We start from the raw sequence: 27,298 nt of genomic DNA, 5'->3' as shown, positions 1-27,298 counted from the left end.
TGGAGGAGGAAGAGGAGAAAGAGGTGGAGGATAGGAAAGGGGGTTGGGGGGGGTCAGGCTACACAGTCTTTTCGGCAACTCCCGCCAGAGCTGTGGTTGCTATGGCGACGGGGCGGGCGGAAGCAGAGCCTCCCTCGACATATCCTATTAGGGCGAGAGAGGGAGCGAGAGAGAGTGGAGAAAGAAAGAAAAGAGAGACAGAGGAGTGAAAGAGAGAGAGTGTTGAAAGAGGAAGCAGGAGACGAACAACGGCGGGAAAAAGAGAGATGTGATGAGATAGTGTGTGTGTGTGTGTGTGTGTGTGTGTGTGTGTGTGTGTGTGTGTTCTAGGGAAAAATAAAAGGAGATTGAAGAGAGAGAGTCTCCGTCTAACTATTGCTGGAAATCCATAACGAGGCCGCAGAATGACCTTCGACCTTGTTCGGACACACTGACAAAACAAAAGCTAACTTGTATGAACCAGCCACCTCATTCTCTCCCTCTGTCCCCAGCTTCCCTGGTCCTAACTGTCCAGCTACTCCTGAGCAAGGCATTTAACGTCATAGTGCACGGTGGCCGGTGTAGGTGTCTATGAAGCGGCAATCAGGATCCCAGACCACATCCTCTCCTGAATTCAAGAGCCTTTTTCCTCCCAATAACACTGATGTATAGTGTTCAGCGTGGTCTCACGCTACGCCATTTCCTCTGTAGCCCGACGCACTCTGTCCACAACAAGTTCTCTCCCTTCCAGGAGTTGTTGTTGCGGGTCAACACCGAAGAGACACAAGCTTAAAATACAAGCAGAGACCTGCAGTTTCCAAAAAAACAGAGATAATCTGCAGCTATTTTAATAATTAATTGATTATAAAAGTCAGAAATTCTCAGGTTGCAGCTTCTGAGTTGTTCAGTATTTAAAGACCTTAATCACCTGGTGGCAGATATATTTTTCACTTTTTCCCAACACCAAATAATTTATCTCTTAACCAAGAAAGTTTTTTTGATGTGTTGATGGTACACGAGTCATATTAGAAGTGATAAGAAACAAACTCGAGTTAAGACAACACATGTAACATTAAGTAGGATGTGAGGCGTTTAAGTGCCTTCAGGTTCCCAGCGGAGCGAATACCAGGAGGATCTGCTTCCTGGAGACTTTATCTTTGGACAGGAAACTCCACTCCCCTCTGTTCGAAGCAGTCACAGAGGTGTGGTCAGCACACACACACACACACACACAAACACACACACACACACACACACACACGCACATACACACCCTCTGCTTAATGATGCCTTACGCAATACTACTCCACCCAGCCCCCACCCTTTACTAACCCAAACCACACCATGCCACAACACAACACAAATGCACTTACACACATCGGGCTCTACCAATCCCCTCCCCCAGTCCTCGGCCCTCACAGCCTCATGTGAACACACTGACTTAAAACTGCTTTTTGTCCAAAATGTAAGATGTTTTTAAATCAGCGAATCAGGAGTTTATTTTCTCACAGCAGGTGAACACATTTGATCTTGTCGGGTCGAATTACACAACAGTCTCCACCAGTTCCTCAGCTTGACATTACACTTTCTGTACATTATTTGTCAGTCAGTTCCTGTAGTCAGCTAAATAAATGATCAACTGAGGCGATTGATAAAAAAAAATGAATCACAGAATCATTGAAAACATGGCAAATAACCTTCAAAAGTTATGAGCATTGACATAATGTAACAGTATTTTCAGAGCAGTTTTTTAGCTAAAAGACAAACACACAAAAGTGAAAATGCACTTATTGAGAAAATAGAGGCACGTAAATTTAAATCTAGAAGAAGCCCGATTATTGAGCCTTGGGGAACTCCATAGATCATATTGGAGACAAATGTGCTCATAAGAGAGTGAAACCTCTTTTTAGAATTTACATTTACAAACCTTTTTTTTGTTTTTTTCTATTTGGAAAAGTTTGAATTATGTGATCAGATGTACTGAAACAAAAACATTCCAGCCATTACAGAGCCAAAGGCCAAATGTAATTGGCTTCTTACTGTGACTGGTGGCAAGTCTGGACAGGTTTGATTTAAATTTCTCTCTTGCCTTGATAAGCTTTGAAAATGTCAAAGAGGGGGTCAGCACAAAATAAGAACAATAAAAGAGCATCAGCTGAACACCCCTTTCATCAAAGCAAACCTGACATTATCTGTTCAAAAAATTGTCAAATACTCAACCTTGGTAAGACAACATTTAAAAATGAACTTCTTTCCCAGTTTTTAAACCTTCAGACCAATGTAGAGTGAGAAAATCAAACCACAATCACGGCTTTGTATCAAACTAGCTGCAAATTAGCTGTCAAACTCTTTGCTCATAGATAAAGGATAAGGGGATCAGAGCAGCTACGTGCCACCCAAAATTTACAAAAAAGTGAAAGTGAAAGCGCTCAACTTGCTCATCAATACGACACCAACTGAATATGATCTGCTTAACAGCTCAAGTTAATCTTAGTGGGTGATGTTAATTTAATTTATCAGCCTTTGCAAAAATTCACTGTTATAAACTATTAATTTACTATTCAATTATTTCTTTAAAGACTTCTAACTCTATGTGTTTATTTATTATTCATGGTGGAGGTTTAGCTTAACCCCAATCCTAAACCCGATTTCAACCTAATCTAATCAAGACAAACCACCGATATGAGATATTCAGAAACACCAAAACCTCCATTGGCTCCATATGGATAAAGATGCTAACCGATTAACTTTACGTCCAATCTCCCTTCCCAAACACGCCACTCCCTGCTAATAGTCAGTCCTGCCTATCCCACATTCTCACATACCTAAAGTAGCACAATCTGTAGGTCTGTGCGCTCTGCCTGCCTCACGGATAGGCTGGAGGAATCTTGTCACATGGTGTTACAAAACCTGCTCAGCACATCTATCGCCATTTCAGTCAAAGTTAACAGGGTAATAAACACCTTCCAGTGTTGCCATGCCTTCACTGTGGGTCCAGCTAACCGGCTAGTGTTGTGGTCTTTTTCTCTGTAATTACAAGAACGGCCACATCAGTTAGTTTGACAGTTTTGTGAAAACCTGTCATTGCTAGAGGCGAAGAGTTGAACCCTCTGACCAAAGCTCCATCATTACTGCAGCTTCTAGGGAGTAAAAATGTCTAATAGTTGAACCAAAATCTTCTTATTTTTACCCCGAGAGCCTCTACATCGATTTGCAGAGGCCTCAGGACGTTTATTTGTAAGGACTATTTTCTCTGCTGCCCCAGGAAATCAAGGCAATGACAGGCCAGAAAATGTACTGCTGAGGCGGATGAATATTCCTTCACCAAAGGTAGTTCCAGACATTCATTAAATTAAAAATATGTTTGAATAATTCTATATTATATGAATCTAGAGGTCATAAACTAAAGGTTAAATGTTAAAGTTTAAATATCAAACGGCACTTTTGGATACTGCAGTGTATGCTACAGCATTAGCAAGGTGCTCCAGGATGAAGGATATATTCTGGTGTTGATTTTGGTTCGTGTTCTCATTTCCGAGCCACTCTCCCAAACAGCTGATGTTCGCCATCAACCTTTGAATGATTTTTTTTTTTTTTTTTTTGGGATGGACAAAAATAAAATCTCTCTTCTTGTAAAAGGCCTGTTAGCTTTCCTAAAGAAAACCAAGCTCAGTCTCATCTTCTAAAACAAAGAGCCGACTGGGACGAAAACATTGGAGGGAACACAGAGGACCAATTTACAGCAGTCATAATCCTGCAGTGCAGTCTGTCCTTATCTGAGCGTCCACACCCTCTCCACCTCTCTCCATTTGCACTCTTTCGTCATGTCTCCTCGCCATCAAATCATTTCTTTTTCTTTCCGTATCTCCTCTTCCCTCTGCTTTTCTATACTTCCTGCATCCTCCTCTCTTCATACCTCAGCCAGCCGACAACACCCTTCCCTCCTTCCTGCATATCTAGTCTGAGTTAATGGTGCCTGTGACTCTGACGGGCTTCACCTTATCATTACTCTTCACACCCTTTATTCTATAACCTCCTCATGCTCTGATTATAACAGGATACGTAGACCTACCTATCAGCTTAACACTAAAGCTAGAAACATGCCTGCACTGTCAACCTGTGACATCATCACTTATGATTATATTCAAGTCACCACCAGTAATAATTAGGTCTTTTACCTCAGGACAATCAGAGAAGAGAAATTAAATGAACTACAGTCAAAAATGTATAGGCCTACCATTTATGTAATTCAAATTGATTGACAACACTGCTACAGAAGTCAAATAAGGATTGAGTGCCAACTTGCAGCAACTATATCAGCCATAAATGCTTGAATTCACTTCTTGTAGATTTCTTTGGACATATAAAAATGAATGAAATTAATGTAATTTAGTGTAATAAAAAAAAAAACACACAAACTGATTTTACTGAGAAGGATGAACATCACAAGCAGAAACCAATAAAGACACGACGGATATATACAATATGCAGGTGACGTGCACGTGGCCAACAGTGTCTATTTAGGAATGGGGACTTTTGCTACGAAGTGTTCAGCGTCTATTCCCAATAATGTCATTGCACAGATTCAATCATTAACTACCTTCATCAAACAATACCAGCAATCAAACAGTGTGAGAACACATTTTGATTGGACATGATGGATTTGCTATAGTCTAAAAACAATCTAAATATTGAATTATTCCTCTGGGGAAATGATCGGGTTGATTTGTGCTGCTCAAACCCTCCGAGACATGAACTGTTTATCTGAGAAAATAAAAAGTCCGACATAAAAATAAAAAGCGGACAGGCACTCCCCTTGCTTTAGAGAAACTCCCGAGTTCTGTGTAAATCACCGAGCAGCTCGACGCTCCAGATTAGCTTTATTTATTAGCAAAACAGTCGGACTGAAATAGTTTGATCCTGAGAGATTAAAAAAACCGCAGAGGAGTTCAAGCAACGTGCAGGATGACCCGAGGAGGACGTTTGGTCTTTCTCCTCAAAATGATTCACACAGCCTCTTGTCAGGGCGCTTTGGCGCTGCCGTGACCTCTGACCTCCTGACTATTTGTTTCACGGATCCTATTCTACTGATACGCTCGCTGAAAGTCAATCGGGATAAAAAACAAACAAAAGGTCAACTTTGATGCTTCAAATGCAAAAACCGCAAATGTCAACACACTCCACGGCATGTGAGAGCAAATAAGTGTTTGTGCATGAAGTGTGTTTAATGACTTTCTGCGGCTTTTTATCCGTCCACACATCAGGACCAGACTGCTCCTCCTGCTCCCTCATTTTCCTGACATCATGTTGACAGAGCAAAGACTCATCATGATCTTAATATATCCTGTCGTCTTTATATATCCAAGGAAGCCAGCCAGAGGTCACAAGTCTTTTTTTTTTTCTTTTTTTTTTTTTTTACTTCACATTCACACTGTTCAAATAATTCATTCACCGCTGCTGGAGTCCCTGGGAGGTTAAAAGTTTTGCTTAAAGGTCTTCCAGCGGTAAGGTCTCATTCACTTTTAATGTCCAGAGATTTCCAACTGGTCTGGGAACTGCTGAACCTGCTGTTTACATCCTATAGAATCAGCCTTCATGTTAGCATTGTGCTAACATGGAAATCAGAAACGAATCGATAAAATGCCAAACATCCTCTGGTTGTCAAATCTGAGAATTGCCCATTTTCCTCTCTTTGTAAACTGGAAACTTTTTTAGGATTTTGACTGTGCGCTGGAGTAAATTGGCTCTAAAAAGTCTGGGAAACTGGGAACTATTTTTTTTCAAATTCTCTGGCATTTTATAAACTAAACCATGGATTAGTTACTAGAAAAAAGTCTCTCATCTGCAAACTCAATGCAAGGAAGTTCTTCCTTCCTGGGAAAGAAAAGCTGAGCTGCACAGGAAATGCTAGGTGTTATGATTCTGGTTTGTTTGGAATAAGCGGTAAAAAAAGAAGAAGCAGAAGTAGAAGAAGAAGGAGGAGTTTAGGTGGTTAGAATCTGCTGCGGTAATCAATACTAGAAACAGCTTCACCTGCATCGACAGGTGTCTCAAACCTCCATCACATCTCCAAACTCCTCCTCCACCTCACCAACGCCCAATCCATCCACCTGCTTCACCCTCACCCACCTCTCCATGCATATTTCCTCTATCCATCACTCCTCCATCAACTTCACTCTCGCACTCCCTCCACCTATCCTCAGATCTACATCCATCATCGATTCATCCTTCATTCTGCGCTCCACCCACCAATCCACTCCCCACGATCTCTCCATTTCACTCTGCCCTTCCCTTTCCACCAGTCCTCTCCGTCCTCTGTTCTCGTTCATAGGAAACTTCTTGCATCTGTCTGAAATCAAATCGCGGCTAATTCTGAATGATAAAGTGGAGCAATGACTAAAGACGGATGCATCTGTGTCGCTGTGATGAATTATCTCAGAGCACTCGCATTAGAGGGCACTGGCGTGAGGAAGACATCCTCAAAACATGAACGTAGGACGAAGGTAAAGGTCAAGCAAAGCTGTTAACAAACAGTTTAGAGTTGATATTAGTCACAGGTAGGATCCAATTTCACAAACTAACAGCCAGAGGCATGGTGTCACATCTCAATATGCAGCTAAAATTCTTAGTGCACGCTGTACTCGACTCTATTCACAGTCAAAATGCCGCAGCTAATCGTGTGTTTTTTTAATATGGTTTTGAAGAATTTCTTTGTCCGTGTGTCAGCAGGGTTTTCAAAAACCAATTAAATTTACTGAACAGATACGGTGTGAAACAACTGATTAAACTGAAATGTAGCTGAGTACATTGGAGTGTTTGGTGATCTGAATCTGGGGGGTTGACAGAAAATGTGAAAATAACATCAGGTTCACACACAAATTCCAATGTATGAGATATGAGACAGGAAAGCCGAAACTCACAGTTGACCAGGTAAATACCCAAGAGGTGTCCTTCACACTGAACACACACTGCCACTAAACCGCAGAACTACAACACTAACCTTGTACAAACATGTAAGCTCAGAGGAAATGTTGACAAGTAGTCAGCGACATGTTTGCACTGAATATTGAAGATAATGGTCGATGTGAAGAGATTTAAATCGAGGTCATTGTTTCCTGAAGAATTTACGCTGCGCTGCGAGCCCGTCCTAAGACAGTGTGCTGTATCTGTATGGTAAATCCTGTGTTCATGCAAACAGTGAAAGAAAAACATGAATTCCCGCCCACTGTCAATAAAACTGAGTTATTATAGACACAAGACACAAAACACTTATATTATGAATCCAAAAAGCTGCATAAAGCCAGACGGTGTCAGGACTTAAGTTAAATTTACACTGACAACAGCACTGCATGGATCTGGTAAAACAAACACGGGGGGGTTTGGCAAAAGAAAAAGGTGAACCTGAGTTGACTTTTTTCCCCAAACGAAACTCGACATCAGCCTTTGTCATTTCAAATATCCAGTGCTGACATGTGAACACCATATTTCTACTGTTTACCTGGCGACCGTGGCACGCTGTGGTAACCTTTCAGAGCAGTGAAATCCTTCTTCATAAGTTTATGAAGTGTTGTGCAGAGTTTTGGCATCTGATGAGACTCTAACTCACGGATCTGTTACTTTCCTGGATTGTGTTTCAACATCTCAGCAGCGCCTGAAACAACACACCCCCACCAGCTCAGCCCCCCAGCACATTTCTTTTAATGCAGGGCTGCACACCATCCACACCAACCTCTAACATGGGTTCATCCAAGCTCAGTGCATCGGGTTTAAATTGGTGAAACCGTTCATTTATAATCCTATGATAATGTTTATTCTAGATGTTTGTTTTTGTAGTCTTGTCCATCTTTTCTGTCAATGGCGACACAAGAGACGAGCAGACCAGACAGGTCGTAAACAAGCCCCCGAGCGCAGCTGAAATGTGGGTTATAATCCCTCCATACACAGGAAAACTGTGTTTGCACAACTACAGCAAGTGTGTTCGGTCGAAGCTGAAGCAGGAAGGCGTCAGTAAACTGTGTTGGATATTTAAAATAGACAGTTTGGGTAATAAATTTACAACTGGCCTTTGTTTTCTCTTCCAAATGAGTCCGGCTGACCTGAGGCCGTCTGATCATGTGACTGCTCCTGTTGTTATTACAGAAATCTAATTCTCTTCTTTAAAATCTAGTGATGATGATCTCTGGCTGATCTACAGTGGAGTATATGATTAAGTGTTGGGCTACATCCACAGTAACAGCATTTCATTTTACACCCGTCGAAACGAGCGTTTTGTAGTAACGCACCTGACAATGCATATCACATGACCGTTCACGCACACTAGGCATGCGCGTGCAGATGTAAACAGGAAGTGGATTGCCTACTCTGCAGTAGAGGGATGAACAGGAATGGTGAAAAGCGAATGTCGGCAGCTGTAGCAAAGACAAAGAGATCAAAAACTTTTGTTATTCGTTACCCATGTTTAAGTCAGCGCCTGTAGTCGAGGCTGACGCTGTTGGTTTTCGCTCGGGAAGGGGTCACGTGAATCAGGGAAGGATTGTGACTGATAAGATCCAATCAGGAAGCGAACAAGAGTGTGTCTGCGTCATCGTTTCCAGTAGTCTTAGTTTCCGTCCGTCCAGTCGTATGGACAAAGCAAAGGTGATGCGTTTTAAAAGTAGAACGTATCAGTGTGGATGTAGCCTTATAGAGGACACGGCTCTACGTTATATACGGCCTCCGTGTTAGCTGTTCACTCTTGGATGTAAAGATACAAGATCAAATCTGGACGCCCTAAAGTTGGAACTGTAGGAAAGGTCAGATCCATATTAATATTTGACAAATTGATTCTCAGTTAATTGCTGACTCATTTGTAAAACCTGCTGATGTCATGATGAGTTTGAAAGTCCTGGATAAAATCTTCCTCCGGCGTCTGTCTGAATCTAATCCTGCGTGAGCTCGGCGTGATCGAACACGCCTGATTGTCAGCGATGCCACACCTGCCCACACCCACCTGACTATCATCCTTCCCTCCGCCCATCAACTCTTCCGCTTCCTCACCCACAGATCCTCCACCCCATTCCTGCTAATCAATCAACCAATTACTTCCATCCACCCCCCCCAACACCACCTCCTCCTCACCGTGCACTCCATCTCCTCTGGCTCCGGTTTGATCTGTACAGACGGCATGTCTGTCTCGCCCTCCTGCTTCTCCTCCTCCTGCTGCTCCTTTCCTTTCTTCTTCTTCTTCTTCACAGGCTTTGTCGCTGCTTCCTCTCGCTCCTCCTCGCCTGATTCCTCCTCCTCCTCCTGCGGCGGCTGAGGCCTGGTCACCGGCTCCTCCTCCTTCTCCTCCTCTTCCTGGACTGCAGGTGGCAGAGGTGATGATGACGGCGGCGCTTGTTGTTGTTGTTGTTGTTGTTGCTGTTGTTGTTGCTGCTGCTGTTTTCGGGTCAGGGCGCTCTGCTTGGCCGGGCTCCTCTGCTTCTTCTGGGCGCCGCCAGCATTCTTCTTCTGCTTAGGAGTTGACTGGCACTGAGGAAGAGAAGAAGAAGAAGAAGTGACAGAAGGTGAGAGGAGCACGGAGGGATTGATCACAAATTGGAGTAGAAGAAGTAGAAGGACGGGGGGTGGAGGAGGGGAGGGGAGGAGGTGATAAGGGGGGTAGGTGAGGAGAAAAAAAGGGGGGGTGGGGTGAAATGCAGAGAAAAGCTGTAGAAGAAGGGGGAGGAAAGGGTGAGAGCAAGGTATAAAAAAAAATTAAAAAAAGCCAAAACTTCCAGGCCGGGGGGAGAGGGTGAAAGAAGGGATTTGTTAAAGGATTTGAAGGCGCAATGAGAAGGGAGGGGGCAAAAGAAGAGGAAAGAAAATGTTGGGGTTTTTTTTAAAAAAGAAAGAGGTGAAAAGATAAGAGGACGAGCGAGGAGGAAGTCGGGTAGGAAGACAGGTAGGAGAGGAAGCGAGACAGGAAATGGCACAGTAGAGTTTGGAGGTAAGAAGCATTACCTCTGCTCTAAAAGCCTGCTAAAGAAAAACCCCCCTCTCAAAAATCTGCCAGAAGGGAGGAGGGAGGGGGGGGTGTGTGGGGGTAAAATAAAACACACACACACAAACACACACACACTCTCTTTAAAAAAAAAAAAAAAGAGATAGAAATTTGGAGACAGAGAAGGAAGAGAGACAAAGGCCTAATCCTGAGGCTGCCACTGAGGGAATGAGAGCGAAAGAGAAATAACAGAGATACAGAGAGAGAGCAGGGAGGAGTAGCCGTGAACTGACCCCTCCCTCCCTTTCAGCGGCAGGCAGGCCGACACACCCTTTTCTGGAAGCCGAGCAAAAGACACACACACACACACACACACACTCAGAGAGAGAGAGAGAGCGAGAGAGAGAGAGGTGTGGGGAGTGCCAAGGCAGAGAGACTCGACACACACTTGTAGTAATACTCACACCCCTTTCTCTTCTTCTCTGTCTCCATTTTTTTCTCCATGTCCACTTCCTTTCTCTCACATTTAACATTTCTACCTCTCTGAGATTCACACGTACAAACACACAACTGTGTAAGAACTTCTCAAAAACTGTGTTGAAAACAGCAACAAATATAAAAGCCAGTGTAATTTGACCTAAAGATTTAGTGAGGTGTAGCGCGACTCATCATCTGTAATGTGACGACACTGATGATGCAATACATCGGGGTTGTGGGGTATCGACACGTTTGAGTACATGTTGAACTTTTTTTCATTAAAACAGCAGAAGACAAAACTTCACAAACGTTCACAAGAAATTTGTCAAAAGAAAACTGACAAAATTAAGATTTAAATCATAAAGAATAAGTGACGAAAGAGCATGAAACTGAAAAAACATGTGGCGCCAAAAAGTATTTAAGTTCAGTATACAGCAGTGGTGAAGTGAATTAAGTCAGATAGCACATTCAAGGGTAAGTTTTTGGGGCTCTTAATTGATCAGCTCTGATTCTTTTCCCAATCTATTAACACATAAACCCATTTATATTGACCATAACATTGACTGCAGTATGGTATAACAACATATTTATATATATACTGTGAATTAAACCATATTCAGGTCGTTTTAATAAAGATTTTACAAAAAGCACACATTTGATTTTTTGTCCGAATATTCATTTACTGATTCATTTTCTTGTTTAACAATTAATTGGTAAATTGACTAATCAATGTGACTTAAAGAGGCAAAATTTTCATTCATTCATACATTCATTCATTTTATGTGTCAGTGTGTTGTTCCTATAGTAACACTCATCTTTGTCCCACTGGTCTCCACGCTGCGGCCCACCACTGGGTTGTGACCCACAGCTTGATCCCTGCTGTTTTACACAGGTGGAAGTTGTAAAAAAAAAAAAAAACAGATAGATAACTTCCCCTCCCACTTCATTCTTTTTTTTTTTTCTTCCCCTCTGAGCTCAGCTGTTGCTGATGTGAACAGTTACAGCCGACGCTTCAGTGGAATTTTTTAACGCTGTGGTTTTCAACAAAACTCGACTTTGTGAGATCTGCACGTCAGCGCCTGAGCTCTGCGTCTAAGTGCCTTGAATGTGATTAAACACAAGCTAAAACATCTTGTCCCTGTGACGGTGGTTGTGCGGCTGAACCTGCACGAACTACAGGACATTTAGGCAGAGCGATGGGATGGGATGGCTTAGTATAAATCGTGTCATCCACTGTGAGCGAGTGATGAAAAAAAACAGAAACAGGAAGCGACAGTGACATGAAATCACACCTTTGCCATCTTTCTCACAAGGCAACACACTGTGAAATGCACTAAAAAACATGTTGTGTACTTCCTGTCTGCAGTAGCGTCCCTACTGTACACCCCCACTGTTTCATGGGAAATGTAGTGCTACCATATGTATATATACGTTAAGAAAGAGGAGTGTTAGCTGTCTTTATGCCTCTATGAATGAACTGTATAGTAACAGTATATATACAAGTAACATTCATAGTAGCAATGCAATCATTTGAAAATAAAAGATATAAAGTAATGTACTCATCAGTTTCACGTGGGTGTGGGTATTTTGGCACATATTATAATACTCATATGGTGTGGGTTCCCCTTTAAGGTTTTCAAAGGGAATAATAATAATAATGATAGTTGTAGTTGTATTAGGTCACAGTAATAAAATGTCTGGAGCAGTATTTGAACCCCAGGTGCTTTCACTGGATTTCTAATGTTTTACTTGCGCACAGCTGTTGATTTATGAACAAGGTCTGTGATTAATGATTGAGCTTCACATTTTGTTCCACAGCAGAGTCGATATATCAGCTACAAGTTTTGAGCTGTTACTTTTCAATTACGTAATATTAACGTGTGGTTCAAATTTTTTAGAAATGAACAAAATCTTGAGTCTTTTTTGGCTCATTTGATTTTTTTTTTCTCTTTATCCTGAATCCAGCGCTGAGAGAAGCCATGATGGGAAAAGCTGGGTCGGTCTATGCAATGACGTCATCAGTGGACTTTCCTAACGAGTATCTGTGTTTATTATTCTTTGTTTACTGTATTTTGTTCTGCTTGCGACTGTCGACACAGACTGTGCGTTGCTCTCCGGGCAGGCTGACATGTGACCCGGCTGCAGTGGATTCCACAGTGAGGTGGGGCCTCGGCCAATCAGACTGGGTGTGGCCGCAAGCACCACCCCTCCCACACACACACACACACACACACATATATATATATAGAGAGAGAGAGAGAGGACACACACTGGAATCTCAGTCCCATTGTGAGGGGACAGAGCCCCCTCTGTGTCTCTAAACAAAGGTAAAGGCAGCTTGATGCCACACCTTCCCCCCAACTGGCAACTGGCAACTCTCACACACACACACAATCACACACACACACACAGCCAGGGTCTGAAATTACACCAAACTCCCTCTCTGATACATTTTAAAGTATCTTGTACTTGTATAAGAGTTTAGACGGACCATGTGACATGTCAAGTTATTTCTAACACTGCCACAGTCGAATCCAACAGTGATGGTTTAACATTGAGCTAAGGCTTCTGTCTCTATAGAGCTGCCATTTTGCACCAACAGAGCAAAATCCAATCGGAGAAAGTGAAACAGAATCGGATTTTTACACCAACTGGAACCAGAAATTGACCAGAATGCACTGCAGCAGCAACAGAGGTCACGCTTATTCATTTCATTCTTGTACGTCTGGGGTTTTTTTTCCAGCTATAAGGAGGTACGCAGGTGTATGTGGAGTTAAGATGGTGACAATGATACGTGTGGAGGAAACAGGAAATGATGCAAACCTTTAAACTACATGTAAATTCGTTCTGCATGAGTGAAGCATGTTCGAGAAGAGCGGATTCTAAGAATTAGAATAGATTAAAGCTGATTTTCTTTTACAGCATTTGGTGTCTATCATCCGTTCTCGTCTGTGATTGGCCACTTCTCACCTACTATTCACGTTGAACCTGTCCATTCAGTTCTGCGGAGGCAAGCGTGAATGAAAATTTACACGCTGTGCACAGTTATTGGCAGCCGCTGGTCGCAGGATGGAAACTCGACAGGTGCTTTTACTCAGACACATCACATTCTTTCTTTTACAATTTTCACGCCAAGATTGAGCAACATCGTGAAGGGAATCAGATTTGGTGCTCCGCAGCCAGAGGTGATACGAAGCTCGTCTTTTAGTTGTGAAACGGCCGTATTGTTTACATTTTTAGGTAAGTGACGGACGGTCTGGAGGAGGGAGGATTTGTTATTGTCTGTTGGAAGAAGCTGAAGGCTGCAGACGGCACAGCTGAAGGGCAAAACTCCACCAGCGGCTTCAAGTCAAACACACTCCCTCACTTCCAGCTGAGGTTTATAAAAATCCTTCCGCATTAAAACTTCATGATTCTACCATTTACCCAGGAAAGTTAAGCATTATCAGGACTAATAAATACAGAAACCTCCCCTCCCTACAGGTGGGAAGATACTGACCGTACAGGTGAACAGAGGAGGGGATATATTTGTTGTAGTACCCTTTCAGAATTCTTAATGACCTGTTTGGATTGGAAGGGTTACACGCTGCAGCCAGACCTGGATCCAACAGGATTTGCACGTAATTCTTTGGTGTTTGTTTTAACCTAATCTGGAGCTCCAGCTGGGTGGAGTTAAGTGCTCCAGGACAGTTTAGACAGCAGCATGTTGCGCAATAAATCACAGAACAAAAAGACACACACACACATTAAATTGAAATTTTAAGTTGTCTGGACTTTACTGGAGTTGTGCTTCAGCTTATAAACCGCACCCTTTCTACCACGTCGAGCAGAATGAAGCAAACACTGGGAGTCTTCTGCAAATCCAGCTTGATCCACATCTGCTGGCAGACGAGGCAGTCGAGGGGAAGGAGTACAGTGGGGGGGGGTCAGGATGTGTGTGTATGTGTGTGTGTGTGTGTGTGTGTGTGTGTGTGTGTGTGTGTGTGTGTGTGGAGCAGCACTAACGAGTAGTGATAGACTGCATGAGTGTGTATGCGCATGTTGTGTGTGTAAATGAGGAGTGACAAGAGTATGTATGTGTGAGTGTATGTATGTATGTGTGAGAGTGTGTGCCCCCCCCCCCCCAAGAGAAGGGGTCCCACTGTGGAGTTCCAGGAATAAAAAAAAAAAAAAAAAAGGGTGGGGTGGGTGTGACCCTGTCAGCCTCTGATCCCACCACAGGAAGTTGGGGTGGGGGTAGAGAGGGACGTGGAAGAAAGACAGACAGAGGACCAGGGCCGCCGTGACACAGATTTAAAAGCTGCACAACTACATAATCAGACGAGGACGTACGCAAGAAACAAACATGGGAAATTTCTAAGTCTGTTTGCAAGTTTCAAATAACTATGAATAATAAAAAACAAATAACAAACATGTGTGTCTTTAAATCGGTCGTAACGGCAGTGAAGATCAAAGTCAACAAAACAAACCACTTCTTGTTTGGCGAGGTGAATGCGGCGACATGTTTCATGAGCTGAAACATCTCCCGCTGCTGGACAACACAAAACCTCCACCTTGTTGTTTTGTGATTGTTTTATCATCTGTTTGTTATGTTTTTAGTATGCCTTTCTTATTTAGCATGAATTGCGTTTCTGTATGTTTCTATAAAAAAACGCTCCCTCTGGTGGACAATGTGAATACATACATTTGGGTTTTGTGTTTCTTTTGGTATCTGTTTGCTAATTATATGTTTTTCTTTACTTTTCAGTTTTTCCGTACACTACAAAAAAAAAAAAAACAGCTCTCTGTGGTGGAGATTGTAAATCAATTTTCTGCGATGCTCGGTGACGAAAACTAAAATTATTTGGAATATTGAGCTTGAAAAACATGAATGTGAAGGTGGCATTTTATCAGTTTCCGGATTAGGAAGAGCACGGCAGTGGGCAGAGCTGAGGTAGAGTCAATTTGAGTCATCAATCACCTGAAAACTGGCACACATTCACTAGCTCCATCTTAATTAATGTGACGAGTCGCTGCTTTTCTCTCTTTACATAGCGTTATTAATACAATATCATATCTTTTGGACTGCTGTGATGATCATTTTTTATATTTAATAGACTCAATGATTAGTCAAAAGAAAGAATAATCAATAGATGGGACAATGATACAAAGTATCATCAGTTATAGACATCACAATGAGGGGACGTTGGCGGCAGTGCTGAGGTCATCACTCACTGACTTGTACTTTTTGGAGGGAAGTTGGGTTTGTTGCGGAGTCGCTCTGCGGCCGTCCACTAGAGGATCTGTCTCCGGGCTCCAAACAGGCCGATCTGAACATTTTTAAAATCTATTTTTATCTGGCGAGGGGCTGACTGAGCGTGAACTGAACGCTCTGCTTCATCCTCATGCGGTCCCACACATTCACACCCGCTCAGAACAACCAGTCTGTTACTGCTGAGCTGTAGGGAGCTGAGGAGTGGAGTCATGGGACGGTGTTTCTCAGAGGGGGGGGGGGGGGGGGGGGGGGGGGGGGCATTTACTTTCTGCGTCTTGGTCTGGGATTCAGAGCAGTATTCATATCCTGTCACTACCTCACTAGAAAAAAGGAATGACAACATTCAGTGGAGTTTAAAGCAACACACTGTACATTCAGGTCATCCACTTCCCCAAATGCTTTCACAGGAAATGAAAATATTGCATTTTTCTGCTGCGGGACGGTGAGAGGAGGTGGCAGCACCAGTAAGACAGATATGATGGAGGCTCGACAGGAAGGGTGGTGGATGAGACCTGCTGCAAGAAGTGATGACCTCCCAAATATTCTTACTTTGCATTCAAACAGCTGAATACACTGAGAAAAATGAAGCAAGCGCAGGTTTCGTGTGATTCACCTCCTCCTCTCACACGTGGCTCTGCCTGTTTCATGTTCGTTTCAGGGTTTTTTTCAATTACAGTTTTTATCCTCATGGAGTCGTCTGACACACACACACACACACACACACACACACACACACACACACACCACACACACACACACACACACAGAGAATGATTCAACAGTACCAACACATGCAGCGTGTGATCACATGTACAAAACGCTCTGGATAGTGTTCATGAAAAGCTCAGTTCTCAGCGGTAGAAGGCAAAAACATACAGAACTTTTCTTTTTTTTTTCAAATCTGTCAACCAAAACGATAACATAAAATTAGAAAGCTGTGACACAGAGCTAAAACAATGTACAAAATGAAACGTGTCGACTCCGTTGCCAAAGACCGACATATCAGCATGCTGAGATCACTGTTCCAGAAATTACATCGCTGTTCACATCGTATTGAAAGCACCAGATCTGGGCAAATTCTTTTTGCTGCAGTTTAGAGCCTTTCACAGGCTTTTAAAAATCCTTCAAATCACATTTGCCTTCACACCTTTGGAGTGATGAGTAATCGGCAGAGTGTATTTAAATCTAGTACTGAAACGACAGTTGACTAATCATTCATTTGCTGGTTCCAGCTTCTCAAATATGAGATTTTGCAGCTTTTCCTCTCTTTTATAATCAATATTGTAGATTGAATATATTTAGGTTTTGGACTGTTGGTCAGACAACACAAGTCATTTCGAGACATCGCTTTGGTTTAGACTAAGACGTCAAATCTTTGAAATGCTGTTTTCATTTGAAACATCCTGTGTCAACACTAAAACACTAAAACACAGTGAAACAAGAGGGAAACAGTTTAATCTCTTTGTCACTTATACTATGTTTGAATATGGCCGAATCCATGATTGAGTTATTCTCATTAACACACACACACACACACACGCACACATATATATATATATATATATATATATAAGGGTGATTTAATTGCAGTTAACACAGCCTTCATTACCTTATCAGCATCATCATGAACACAGGTAAGTGACACTGTGCTGTGTAATCAGCTAAACTAACATTTAAAGTATGAGATCACAAAGGTGCCAAGTGGTGACTTTTGTGTTTTGCATAAGCTCTGGGTTCCCTGCACCTGCTAGGGTGGTGTTTTAAAATTTAAAAACCGTCAGCTTCGGCTACATCCACGCTAATACATTTTCATTTGAAAACGCTGTTTTAAAACTGTCCAGACGAGCCTTTTAGCTCTGTGTCAGAAATAATCTTACATCCATGCTAACCTGCCCGACAGCATATATCACATGACACATTCACGTACACTGGGCTTTGTTTGTGTCGGTGTAAACAGGAAGCAGATTGCCTTTTCTGCAGTTGGCGGTGGGAAAATATAGCTTGGGAGAAGGATAAGTTGAGATTGATAAAACCCAATCAGGAAGCAGACGTGGGTGTCTGCCTCATCGTTTTCGAAAGTCTCAGCTTCTGCCCCTCCAGACTAAAACGCAACCCTGGAGTTTTTCAAACTGACGCAGGGCCAGCAGCGTTTCCGTTTGAGGGGCTCGAAATATCCGGAGCGGAGTGGACGCCAGGTGTAAACGTGGCCAAAGTGATGCGTAAATTTAACTGCATTAATGTGGACGTGTTCTTTGACTTGACATTTTTCACCATTTTCTGAGAGATATTTTCTAGAATAAAAAAAAGAAAAAACTCAAAGATTACTAAAAGATTAGTAGATAATGACCATTATCTAAAGATACAGCCTTATTTAAATCCATGATTACATTAGTGAGCAATAAAAACCCTTGATGAGCTTATTTTTTACAGTGTATGGGAGAGAGAGAGAGAGAGAGAGAGAGAGAGAGAGAGAGAGAGAGGGTGGGACAGAGAGACAGAGAGAGAGAGAGAGAGAGGGTGGGACAGAGAGACAGAGAGAGAGAGAGAGAGGGTGGGACAGAGAGACTATCTGGGTCAGCGCTCTCCTCTCTGTCACTGCTCCACTGCCTCTCTCCAAAGCCCCCAGCCCTGTGTGTGTGTGTGTGTGTGTGTGTGTGGTTGTGTGTGTGTGTGTGTGTGTGTGTGTGTGTGTGTGTGTGTGTGTGTGTGTGGTTGTGCTTGTGTGTGTGTGTGCGTGTGTTTTGGGTGGGGGGTGGGGGATTGCCCCAGTCAGCCGCACTCTGCTCATGCCCCGAAAGGGTTCACACACACACACCCACACGCACGTAGATGCACACGTTTCCATGTCTGGTTATGCCCACACCCATGAACGCACACGCAGCAATTTTTCCCAAGCTGTTCCAAAAAAACCCCATCGAAGGCACACACACACACACACACACACACACACACACACACACACACACACACACACACACACACACACACACACACACACACACACACATACACACACAGAAACAGACACACAACATTCAGTCCTTCCCATCAGAAGTGCAGATGAAGATAATTTGGCTCCAGTTTTCCGTTTCTATCTGTTTTCTGCCTCGATTAAACTCAGTGTTGCCTTTTATAATGCGATTACCTAACTGTGCAGCAGCAGTGGCTTCAGTCCGGGGTTCGCAGTCATTGGACGTAACTGAGAGCACAATCAGCACGAGAAGAAGGAAGAGAAAAAACCAAACTAAAAGAGGGAGGCAGAAGGCTTTTTTTCCCCCCTCCATCATGGCCGCCTCCTCATACCGCTGTGGGTTCATTCTCAGTTCATAGCGCCGTCTAACATCCCCCCTGACACACTGCCGATAGCTTTCAGATATAAAACAGTAATTTGTAAGTGCAAAAGCAGTGGATGATCAGATTCAGTCACAGAAGGGGGGGGGGCATCTTTAGGATGATTTGGACATTTGTCAGCAGAGAGAGGCATAAAGGACGTACTGCAGGAGAACCAGGTTGGTTAGAGCTTGATCAATAAGGAGAGCATTAAAAGGTCTCCCAGTCTCTCCGAGCCCGTCCTGCAGCCCTGTGAAATTTTTTTTTGCTCTATTTTGAAGTATTTTTCAGCCTTTGTTAGAGAGAGTACAGTGGAGAGATGAGAGTGGAAAAGGCGGGAAGAGAGAGACAGATTAGGGTCCAGGAAGAACGGTCCCTGGTCAAACTCAAACTGTGGGACGATGCGATTTCATGGTTAGCATCTTAAACCGCAAAGGCCACGAGGACATCCTGATTTCTTCATTTGTACTGGCTCAAACTGAGACCATACAAAGATTTCACAGTGTTTGTGACGCTCAGAGAAATATCTTCCTCTCTGTTAAATGGTTCTGTGCGTGAGAAACCTCTTTAGGTTGACGACCACAGTGTCAAAAAAAAAAATCACTGCTCAGCACGGAGCTGCTCCTGGTTGAATGTTGGTCCAAACTGGCAGCTTCAGAAACAAATCAACAACATTACAATCTGACGTTTTACAGCCCGTTTATGTCACAAACGGCTCGAAAGACGAAGTGAAGGGTGAAAAGGTGGCGGTCAAAGCGAGGAGAGAGACGGGATATCATTTGGGAATGGGGATGACGTCGCACAATTTTTTGACTACATCTCATGGAGGAAATTCTTTGTGTTGCACTTAGTTGTTCACATGAAAAAAGGAAGCAGAAGTTCAATCCAATAACTCCGTTCTCACTTCCACACGACTGGCCAATCACTGTGTGAAGTGGATGCGAAGGTCTGATTGCCGCCCCCCCCCCCCACCCCCCCCCACCCACCCATAAAAGCATAAGTTGTACTCAGAGAGCTCAGACACCATTAAAATGAACTCCTGTATCATCTCTGTGGTTGCCATGGTCACTGAAAAAGTTCACCATCAGCTCAGACGGCAGCAGCAAATAGCTGCTCACACTCAGACTGCTGTCATGTATACATTGGAAACAAAGAATGCCGCCGCCGCCGCCAATGCCACCGCTGCAGCCACTCACTGTCTGACAGTATCTGTAGATTCACTCAAATATTTCTCACAAAGAAAAACTGAGGAGCTGAAGGAAACAGTTGGATATGAAATCACTTCCTTTAGGTTGGACCAGTTATCAGTGGGCAAAGGACAGGTACACCAAACAGCAGAGGACAGGCAGGACTAGTTCAAACACAGGTCAGGAAGGTGTGTGTCCCGCTGTGCCACAACTACCGCTTGAGTCTCATCCAAGTCAAACATGGCAGATATTTATGACACTCTGTCGGTTGGTCAAACTGGCCAATGACATTCGACATAGACTTGAACCTTGGACTAATTTTAAATTGAAGGGGAATGGCTGCAGTGAAATACAAGAGAAGAGGAGAGGAGAGGAGAGAAGGTGGGGCTGATAAGTTGGGAGAGGGCGGGGAGGTCAGTTCCCATTGGTTTCCAGTCGAGGGTCCAAACATTGTACAACTCTTGTAACTGGAGTCCCTCACGCACACGCACACACACGCACACACACACACACACACACACACACACACACACACACACACACACACACCGCTCCCCATATGGTCTCAGCCCTGAGAAGCAAGAGGACCCTCTCTGAGGGAAGGAGCCTGCAGAGGAAAACATACAAAAACTCATGTGTGTTTGTATGTGTGTGTGTGTGTGTGTGTGTGTGTGTGTGTGTGTGTGTGTGTGTGTGTGTGTGTGTGTGTGTGTGCAGGGAAAGGGTGGGGCTTGGTTAATAAGTGACAGAGATGAGACAGGCAGTTAGGCGTTTGGTGGAGGCTGGTTGGGTGTTAAAGGGCCATGCCACTAAAAACCTGTATTAACAACAACAACAACAACAACAGCAGCAACAACAACAGCAGCAACAAAGCAGTGCTCGTTCTGAAAATCCAGATGTAGCAAAATATGGAGATAATCCTTCAAAAAAGTCTAATAGAACTTTTATCACCTCAGATACAGAAAACAAACAGATCAGACCAAAAACAGTCCTGCACTGACAATACACAGGGAGCTGCGCAGGTGCAGGTGTGTTGCTTCAGGTCCTGGTGAGAAAATCACAATTACATTTTCTTAAAGCTGAGCTGTTCTGCTGCTGCTGCTGCTGCTGCTAATGCAGGCACACTGTGGCCTCAGTATGAACTGTGCGGATGTAAAAACAAGAGCCTACAGCCATGCCAGTGGCTCTGTGTTTGAGCTACATGTTAACAGGATGGTAACGTGCTCACAATGACAAGATGTTGTGCATGTGTAACGTTTATCATCTTCACCATCTTAGTGTAGCATGTTAGCGAAACTAAAAGCTGAATCTTGCAGGTGTTTGGTCGTAAAATAAATAATCTGCACAAATGAAAATTGTCAAGCCGCCAGATGAAAACTTGAAAGGATCGACAACGTTATTAAAATGAATCCTGAGATGTCAGGGAACCACCACAGGGGATGTATCATGGCAGTCTATTCATTGTCGGGTGAGACATAGTGCGATGACTGACACTGTCACACTGCTAATGTGGCGAAAGGTGGAACAAGATAGAAGAATTAAACAATCAAGGTCAAACCATGATCAGAACTTCCCTACTTTTCAACACGTTACTAACAGTCAGAGCCATCTACAGGCCGACACAGTGTAATGATGATGATGATGATGATGATGATGATAATGATGGTGCACTGCGGCAAAAGTTCAACTTTTTTTTTTTTTTTTTTGCTCAGTGACCCTGCACATTTTGTGTTTGCCCTCTCGGAAAGTTTTCTGTGCAACACGGGGGAAATGACAGAGACAATGAAACACTCCTCCCGTGCGATTCCCGCTCATTCATTTTTCTTTCCTGTCCTCATGTGTGTACGTTGCATGCAACTGCGCGCCATGTTGCTGTGGCCTGAGGCTCTCACTGTGCCAAGCAGTGCCAGCTCTATATTGTCCTGAGAGGAGAGGAGAGGAGAGGAGAGGAGAGGAGAGGAGAGGAGGAATTGTGAGGACAGAAAGAAATGAAAGAGAGGAGGAGCGACTGAAAAACCAGAGAAGTCAGTGTCAAATAAGAAACAAAAGCCGTAGAGAGACAGAGAGGAAAGAGGGAAGTTTTTCTCTCACCCTCTCTTGCAAACAGCTGTGACCTTACATGTCTGTCGTCTTCCTCCTCCTCCTCCTCCTCCTCCTCATTTAACTCATACAACTCTCTCCCCAGGACGCGTCTCCTCTTCATACCCCTCCTGCAGCCTTTTACTCTCCGGTCTTAGTTCTGTTTTTAATGTTGATTACACACAAACATTTGTAAGACAACAAAACAGAAACTACACATCTACTTCTGCTTCACACTGTGGCAGACGAGACAAACTTATCTCCACCACCCCCACACGCCCCCCACTCCCCCCACTCCCCCCACCCCCCGACCACTCCCTGACAGTTTCACTCCCCCCACCCTCCTTCAGTACTTCTAACAGGAGACCACCGCCTCTTAAAGGGCCAGGGTCGTCAGAGGGGGGCCTCCCGCCTGGAGCTGTGCACAGTGCCGGGGGGGAGGGTGGGGTGTCATGATCAATTGTTGATCTCTCCATTTCTGTCTCTGGATTACCTATTAATTGCTCGGTTTATTAAAAATCTGGAAATTGATGAAATATTAAGTTGACAAAATGTTCAAAAGCCAAAAATATTCAGTTTAATGTCGCAGAATACGAAGAAAAGCAGTAAATCGTCACAGGTGAGAAGATGGGAGTTTAGGCAATATGTGACATTTTTCCTCATTTCTGCTTAATGTCAATCAGAAGATTGATTAACCAACCGATTGTTTCAGCTCTTGCTAAAAGGGAATATTGTTTTAAAAAAATAGACAGACAATGCAAAAGGGAAAGTAAAAGTGTAACTTAAAACTAAAACCCAACTTCACTTCACACTTTTTTTTGAATTTCAGCCTCTTACCAGCCTCTACAGAATGAGCACAGTGTCCAATATCACAAATATCAAGTAAATGTGACAAGGTGTCGGTGGAGAAGCGAACAGGTGTCACAGCAGGAAAACTGGAAATACTGTTATTACTTTGAAGTAAAGTAGAGAAGAGGTTCTGGTGAAGAGTGAGGAGCAGCCACTGTACCCGGATGCCGCTGTACGGTTTGCGGTCAATGTGAAAAGGCCAAGATGTCATCATGATTGTACATGAATACCAACCAACCGCTCTGCAAACCACGATCTGCACAAACACCTTTTTTGCGTCGTCTGCCATTCAAAGCGACACGAGCGAGCCGTAAAAGCAGAACTGCAGACCGGCGCTGTGGTGCGAGCACCGTATTAAAGTGTCAATTTACAGTAAGTGAAAAGTAGAAGTAGGAACTACAAGAAAACCCTGTGGCAAACTGTGTAGCATCACGCCTCTGCCTGTGCTGAAATTTCACCACAATATTAACATCTACTCATGTCTGTATAAAAACTAGTGTCCCCAAAAGTTCAGCCTGGATTCTATAATCAACAAGTTGCACAAATTCTCTGTAACTTAAGGCTTGCAATGGCATGTCTCTCTCTCTCTCTCTCTCTCTCACACACACACACACACACACACACACACACACACACACACACACACACACACACACACACACACACACACACACACACACACACACACACACACACACACAGCACCCTTGTCTTATCTAACCTCAGAGCTCCGACCGAAGTGCAAAGAAAGTCAAAACAACAGCTGACAACTGCCCGTCAGTCTCCGACAACAACGGGAGGGGGATGAGTCAACATTGACGAGCCAGAGGTGTTTGCTGGCCGCGGGGTCAAAGGTCATTGCTGTTGAGCGATATTGTCCGTCATGAGAAGTGAGGGCAGAGAGGAAGAAATGGAGAAAACGAGCGGGGGATGAGTGCGAGATTATAGGAAGCTGAGGTGACAATGACGTTTGTTTTGTTTTTTTTTAAGCTGAGCACACATTCAATTTCACAGTAAATTCAAGAGAACTACTTTATTTCTGGCAGAGAGCGTCACAACTAAGAAAATTATTTCTTTCATTCAGTCTTTCATTTCAAAACAGACTCAGGATTACTCTTCGGTTAATATGGGTTTTCCAATTTTCATTCTTTTCTTGGTTTTCATGCGAACGCACACGCTTTTAGCACTCGCCCGTTGTTCTCTTTGTCATTATTAGAACAACAGATGGACTGTTTTCATCGTCTGGTTGAGTGTTTTTCCCCATTTGCACAGTCTGTATTTAGGTGCCACTGCAGGTGCTACTACTTTTGTATGAAAAATGTCAAAATAAACATATATTCAAAGATATAGACTTTTTTTTTTTTTTCTAGTAGAATATGACTTAATTATTGTTACTAACATCTGGGTTTCAATACCACTAGAAATTTCATAATTTCTTCCCATTACCTTGTACATTTCTTCATTTTTATATCAGTAAAATTAGCCAAAATTCTTTTGTTGTCTTATAAGGAATAACTTATCATATAAAAGGATGTAGCCACCTTAAAACAACAAGCTTAAAATTTACAAAATTATTATTTAAATCTGCAATATCAGATCAGAAAAATATAAAGGATCTGACCAAGCATCCTGTGCAAAATGGGCAAAATTTAGTCAATAAACAAAATGATTGAGGTTTGATTCGCAGTCCTTTACTTAAACATATAAGTAAATGAGTAAATCCTAATTACCTTAAGCATCATCAGTTACTGAAACTGTCAATATTGACCAATATCATATTGATAGTTTATTAGCACTGGCTTTACAAATCCACTTCTGTCTATTATGCTGACATCAACAAACTTTCAACGGCGTTTCGGTGCTTTGTAAGTAGAGCTGTGCAGCCAATCACACGACAGCATCAGTCTCCACAGACATCGTTCATGTTTGACATTCCTGGGCCAAATCGTTCAGGTTATTCTTCTCAAAAATCTAAGAGGGAACTTTCTCAGCCGTGGGGGACCCGACACACGACGCGGGAATTACTGAGGAATCCTGCGGCGCTGGTTCACTGGCAGGTTCATATTTACCATAACACTGCTGCACCGACGGGTCATATAAGGTTTCCCTCAGCTACGCTATTTTAGTTAACCCTTTATGTACAGTGCTGTGTTTCCCTTTCATGAATTATTATTTTACTGTATTTATCTTTTGATTTTTTTCATTTTGATAATGGCCATATGTGTTAAAATACATTTTGTGAAGCATTTTAAGATGCATTTATGCCTGAGTTTTTTTTTTATTCTGCTCTTTCCACTTCTCTTATTTTCCATCACTCGCTTACAACCTGTTGCTTGATTTGCTAATTTGGTTTTCTTTTTCTTTGCTAGTGTTTAAAGCACTGTGCGCTATGGTTTATGTATGAAAGGAAGTAATAAAGACATTAAATCATGTTAATATCTAGTATCTTAAACTTTTTCTCCTGCTCCTTTAGCTGCTAACCTGCTGCTTTAATGCAGCTGTGCGGTGGTCCGGTGGACAGGTGGCATACAGCAGGTTTATCAAAGCTTTTTTTTTCTTTTTTTGCTGCTGCTGGAAAGTGGTGAAACCGAAACCAAACAGCAAATGTGCAACAAAACCAAAAGACTGAGCTAAAAGAGGCTGAAAAGCTCCGTACAGCTGCTGAAACTGGTGATAATTCTCAGGCTCCTCACCCATGCGACACATTTCTCACATGAAACTGGTTTCATCTGTTGTTGATATACAGAAAATGATTAGTGGACATTTAAATGAAGTAAATTAGTGCATGTTCATTATTTGTCCCACTTGTTTAGTCTCAGCGTGAGATCTTTGTTGATGCAGTTGTTCTGTGTTTGCCAGATGTTAACCGTGATTTTCCAGACTGTTCCCATGAGGACATGCTGGATTTTGTGCTCTTGCTGTTTAGGCCTGGATTATTTGGTCTCCTCTGGAGCTCTGTTAGTTGACTCATGTTGCTGCTGATTGGCTCTTTTATGGCTGACAGATGCTGCTAACTGGCAACCAGCCAACTATGACCCATCTCTGTCCAAGTGTTTGGAACAGCAGTTTAGTTACTGCAGACTTAAAGCCGTCTATACCATGTTTGTCTACCTAAAACACAGCGACAGATTATTGCCTCTTGATTTTTTTTTTTTGTTCTTTTTTGTTTTATGTTGGTCAGAAAAAAAACAGACAAACACACAGTGTGTGTGTGTGTGTGTGCGTGTGCATGTGCGCAGAGGAGTGCAGAGAAGAACTGGGTGTGTCTCCATCTGGCTGGCAGAGAGAGAGAACAAGTGAGCGAGAGACCTAGAAAGAGAGCAAGAGAGAAGCTGCCTGGCTGTTATCACACCACACCCTGTTGACGCAAAGCCGGCCACCACTTCCCTACACACCCTCGTCTCTTTACACACACACACACACACACACACACACACACACACACACACACACACAGCAGACAAAGTTAGAGCACTCTGCGCTAACTTAGCTACATATTACCCCTATGTGCACTTCATGCACAAAGTCACACACACACATGCCCAAACCACAAAGCCGTGGTCAGAGCACTTCTCTAAAGCTTACACTGAATTCAAAGTACTCACAGGCCAGAGCTAACCTCAAACATGAGTGAGTGTGTGCAGACACAAACGGACACAAAGACACAAATTCACAGGATTTACAATGCGAAATAATTATGACACGGCTCCAGCCTGTCAGACAGTCTGAGGAGACGTCAAAGAGAAACCAGAGGCTGGCCCACCTCCATCAACAGCCCCTAAAATATGACACTTAAGACAGATAAAACAGCTGCTTTTTTTTTGCCTTCTTTTGACAGAAAATAACCAAATAAAAACACGAGAGAGAAATGGGAAGCAGGACGCACAGCCAAGGTCTTCATTGGTCCAATCGGGTCCTAGAATCCAACACCGGACCCAGGACCAGGTCCAAACAATATTCTAAGACCACAGTGTTCTTTAAACTAGTTTGTACAGTGTGTTACCCGACCACGTTTTAAAGCAAACATGTTTATACCTGTTGTGAAAGGCAACACACATAAATAAACCTGACTGGTAATGCCAGAATTAAAAATAAAAAAAATCCACATTATTGTTGTTATCAAGCAGCGTGTTTACACTTGGCTGAGCGGGGACGTTGGCCTATCAGAAAAGAAAAAGAGGT

At 43.1% G+C, this 27,298-nt stretch overlaps 1 protein-coding gene and 1 long non-coding RNA gene across 4 annotated transcripts in view; one reads left to right on the top strand and one right to left on the bottom strand.

Moving 5' to 3' along the window:
• The window catches only part of klf8 (Kruppel like factor 8), a 71,094-nt gene that overhangs the window by 27,742 nt on the left and 16,054 nt on the right, over positions 1-27,298 (bottom strand). For 2 of the 3 annotated variants that reach the window (XM_056397389.1, XM_056397390.1), the window contains exons 1-2: positions 22,308-22,517; positions 9,097-9,489 (exon numbers count right to left, since the gene is read on the bottom strand). In XM_056397389.1, the coding sequence (XP_056253364.1) occupies positions 9,097-9,489; positions 22,308-22,391 (477 nt within the window). In that variant the 5' untranslated portion in view covers positions 22,392-22,517. Of the gene's footprint in view, positions 1-9,096; positions 9,490-22,307; positions 22,518-27,298 lie in introns of those variants that run through there. The other variant, XM_056397391.1, reaches the window with a different exon arrangement.
• Positions 22,655-27,298, top strand: part of LOC130182443 (uncharacterized) — a 4,978-nt gene continuing 334 nt past the window's right edge. Inside the window, exons 1-3 of the long non-coding RNA XR_008829714.1 lie at positions 22,655-22,886; positions 23,097-23,488; positions 23,819-27,298. The exon at positions 23,819-27,298 is cut by the window's right edge and continues 334 nt beyond it. This is a non-coding gene — a long non-coding RNA (uncharacterized LOC130182443). The remainder of the gene's footprint in view (positions 22,887-23,096; positions 23,489-23,818) is intronic.

Source organism: Seriola aureovittata, chromosome 15, assembly GCF_021018895.1.
Source record: "Seriola aureovittata isolate HTS-2021-v1 ecotype China chromosome 15, ASM2101889v1, whole genome shotgun sequence".
Lineage (NCBI taxonomy): Eukaryota > Metazoa > Chordata > Actinopteri > Carangiformes > Carangidae > Seriola > Seriola aureovittata.
Note: the sequence above shows the minus strand (reverse complement) of the source record. Positions and strands in the feature narration are given on the sequence as shown.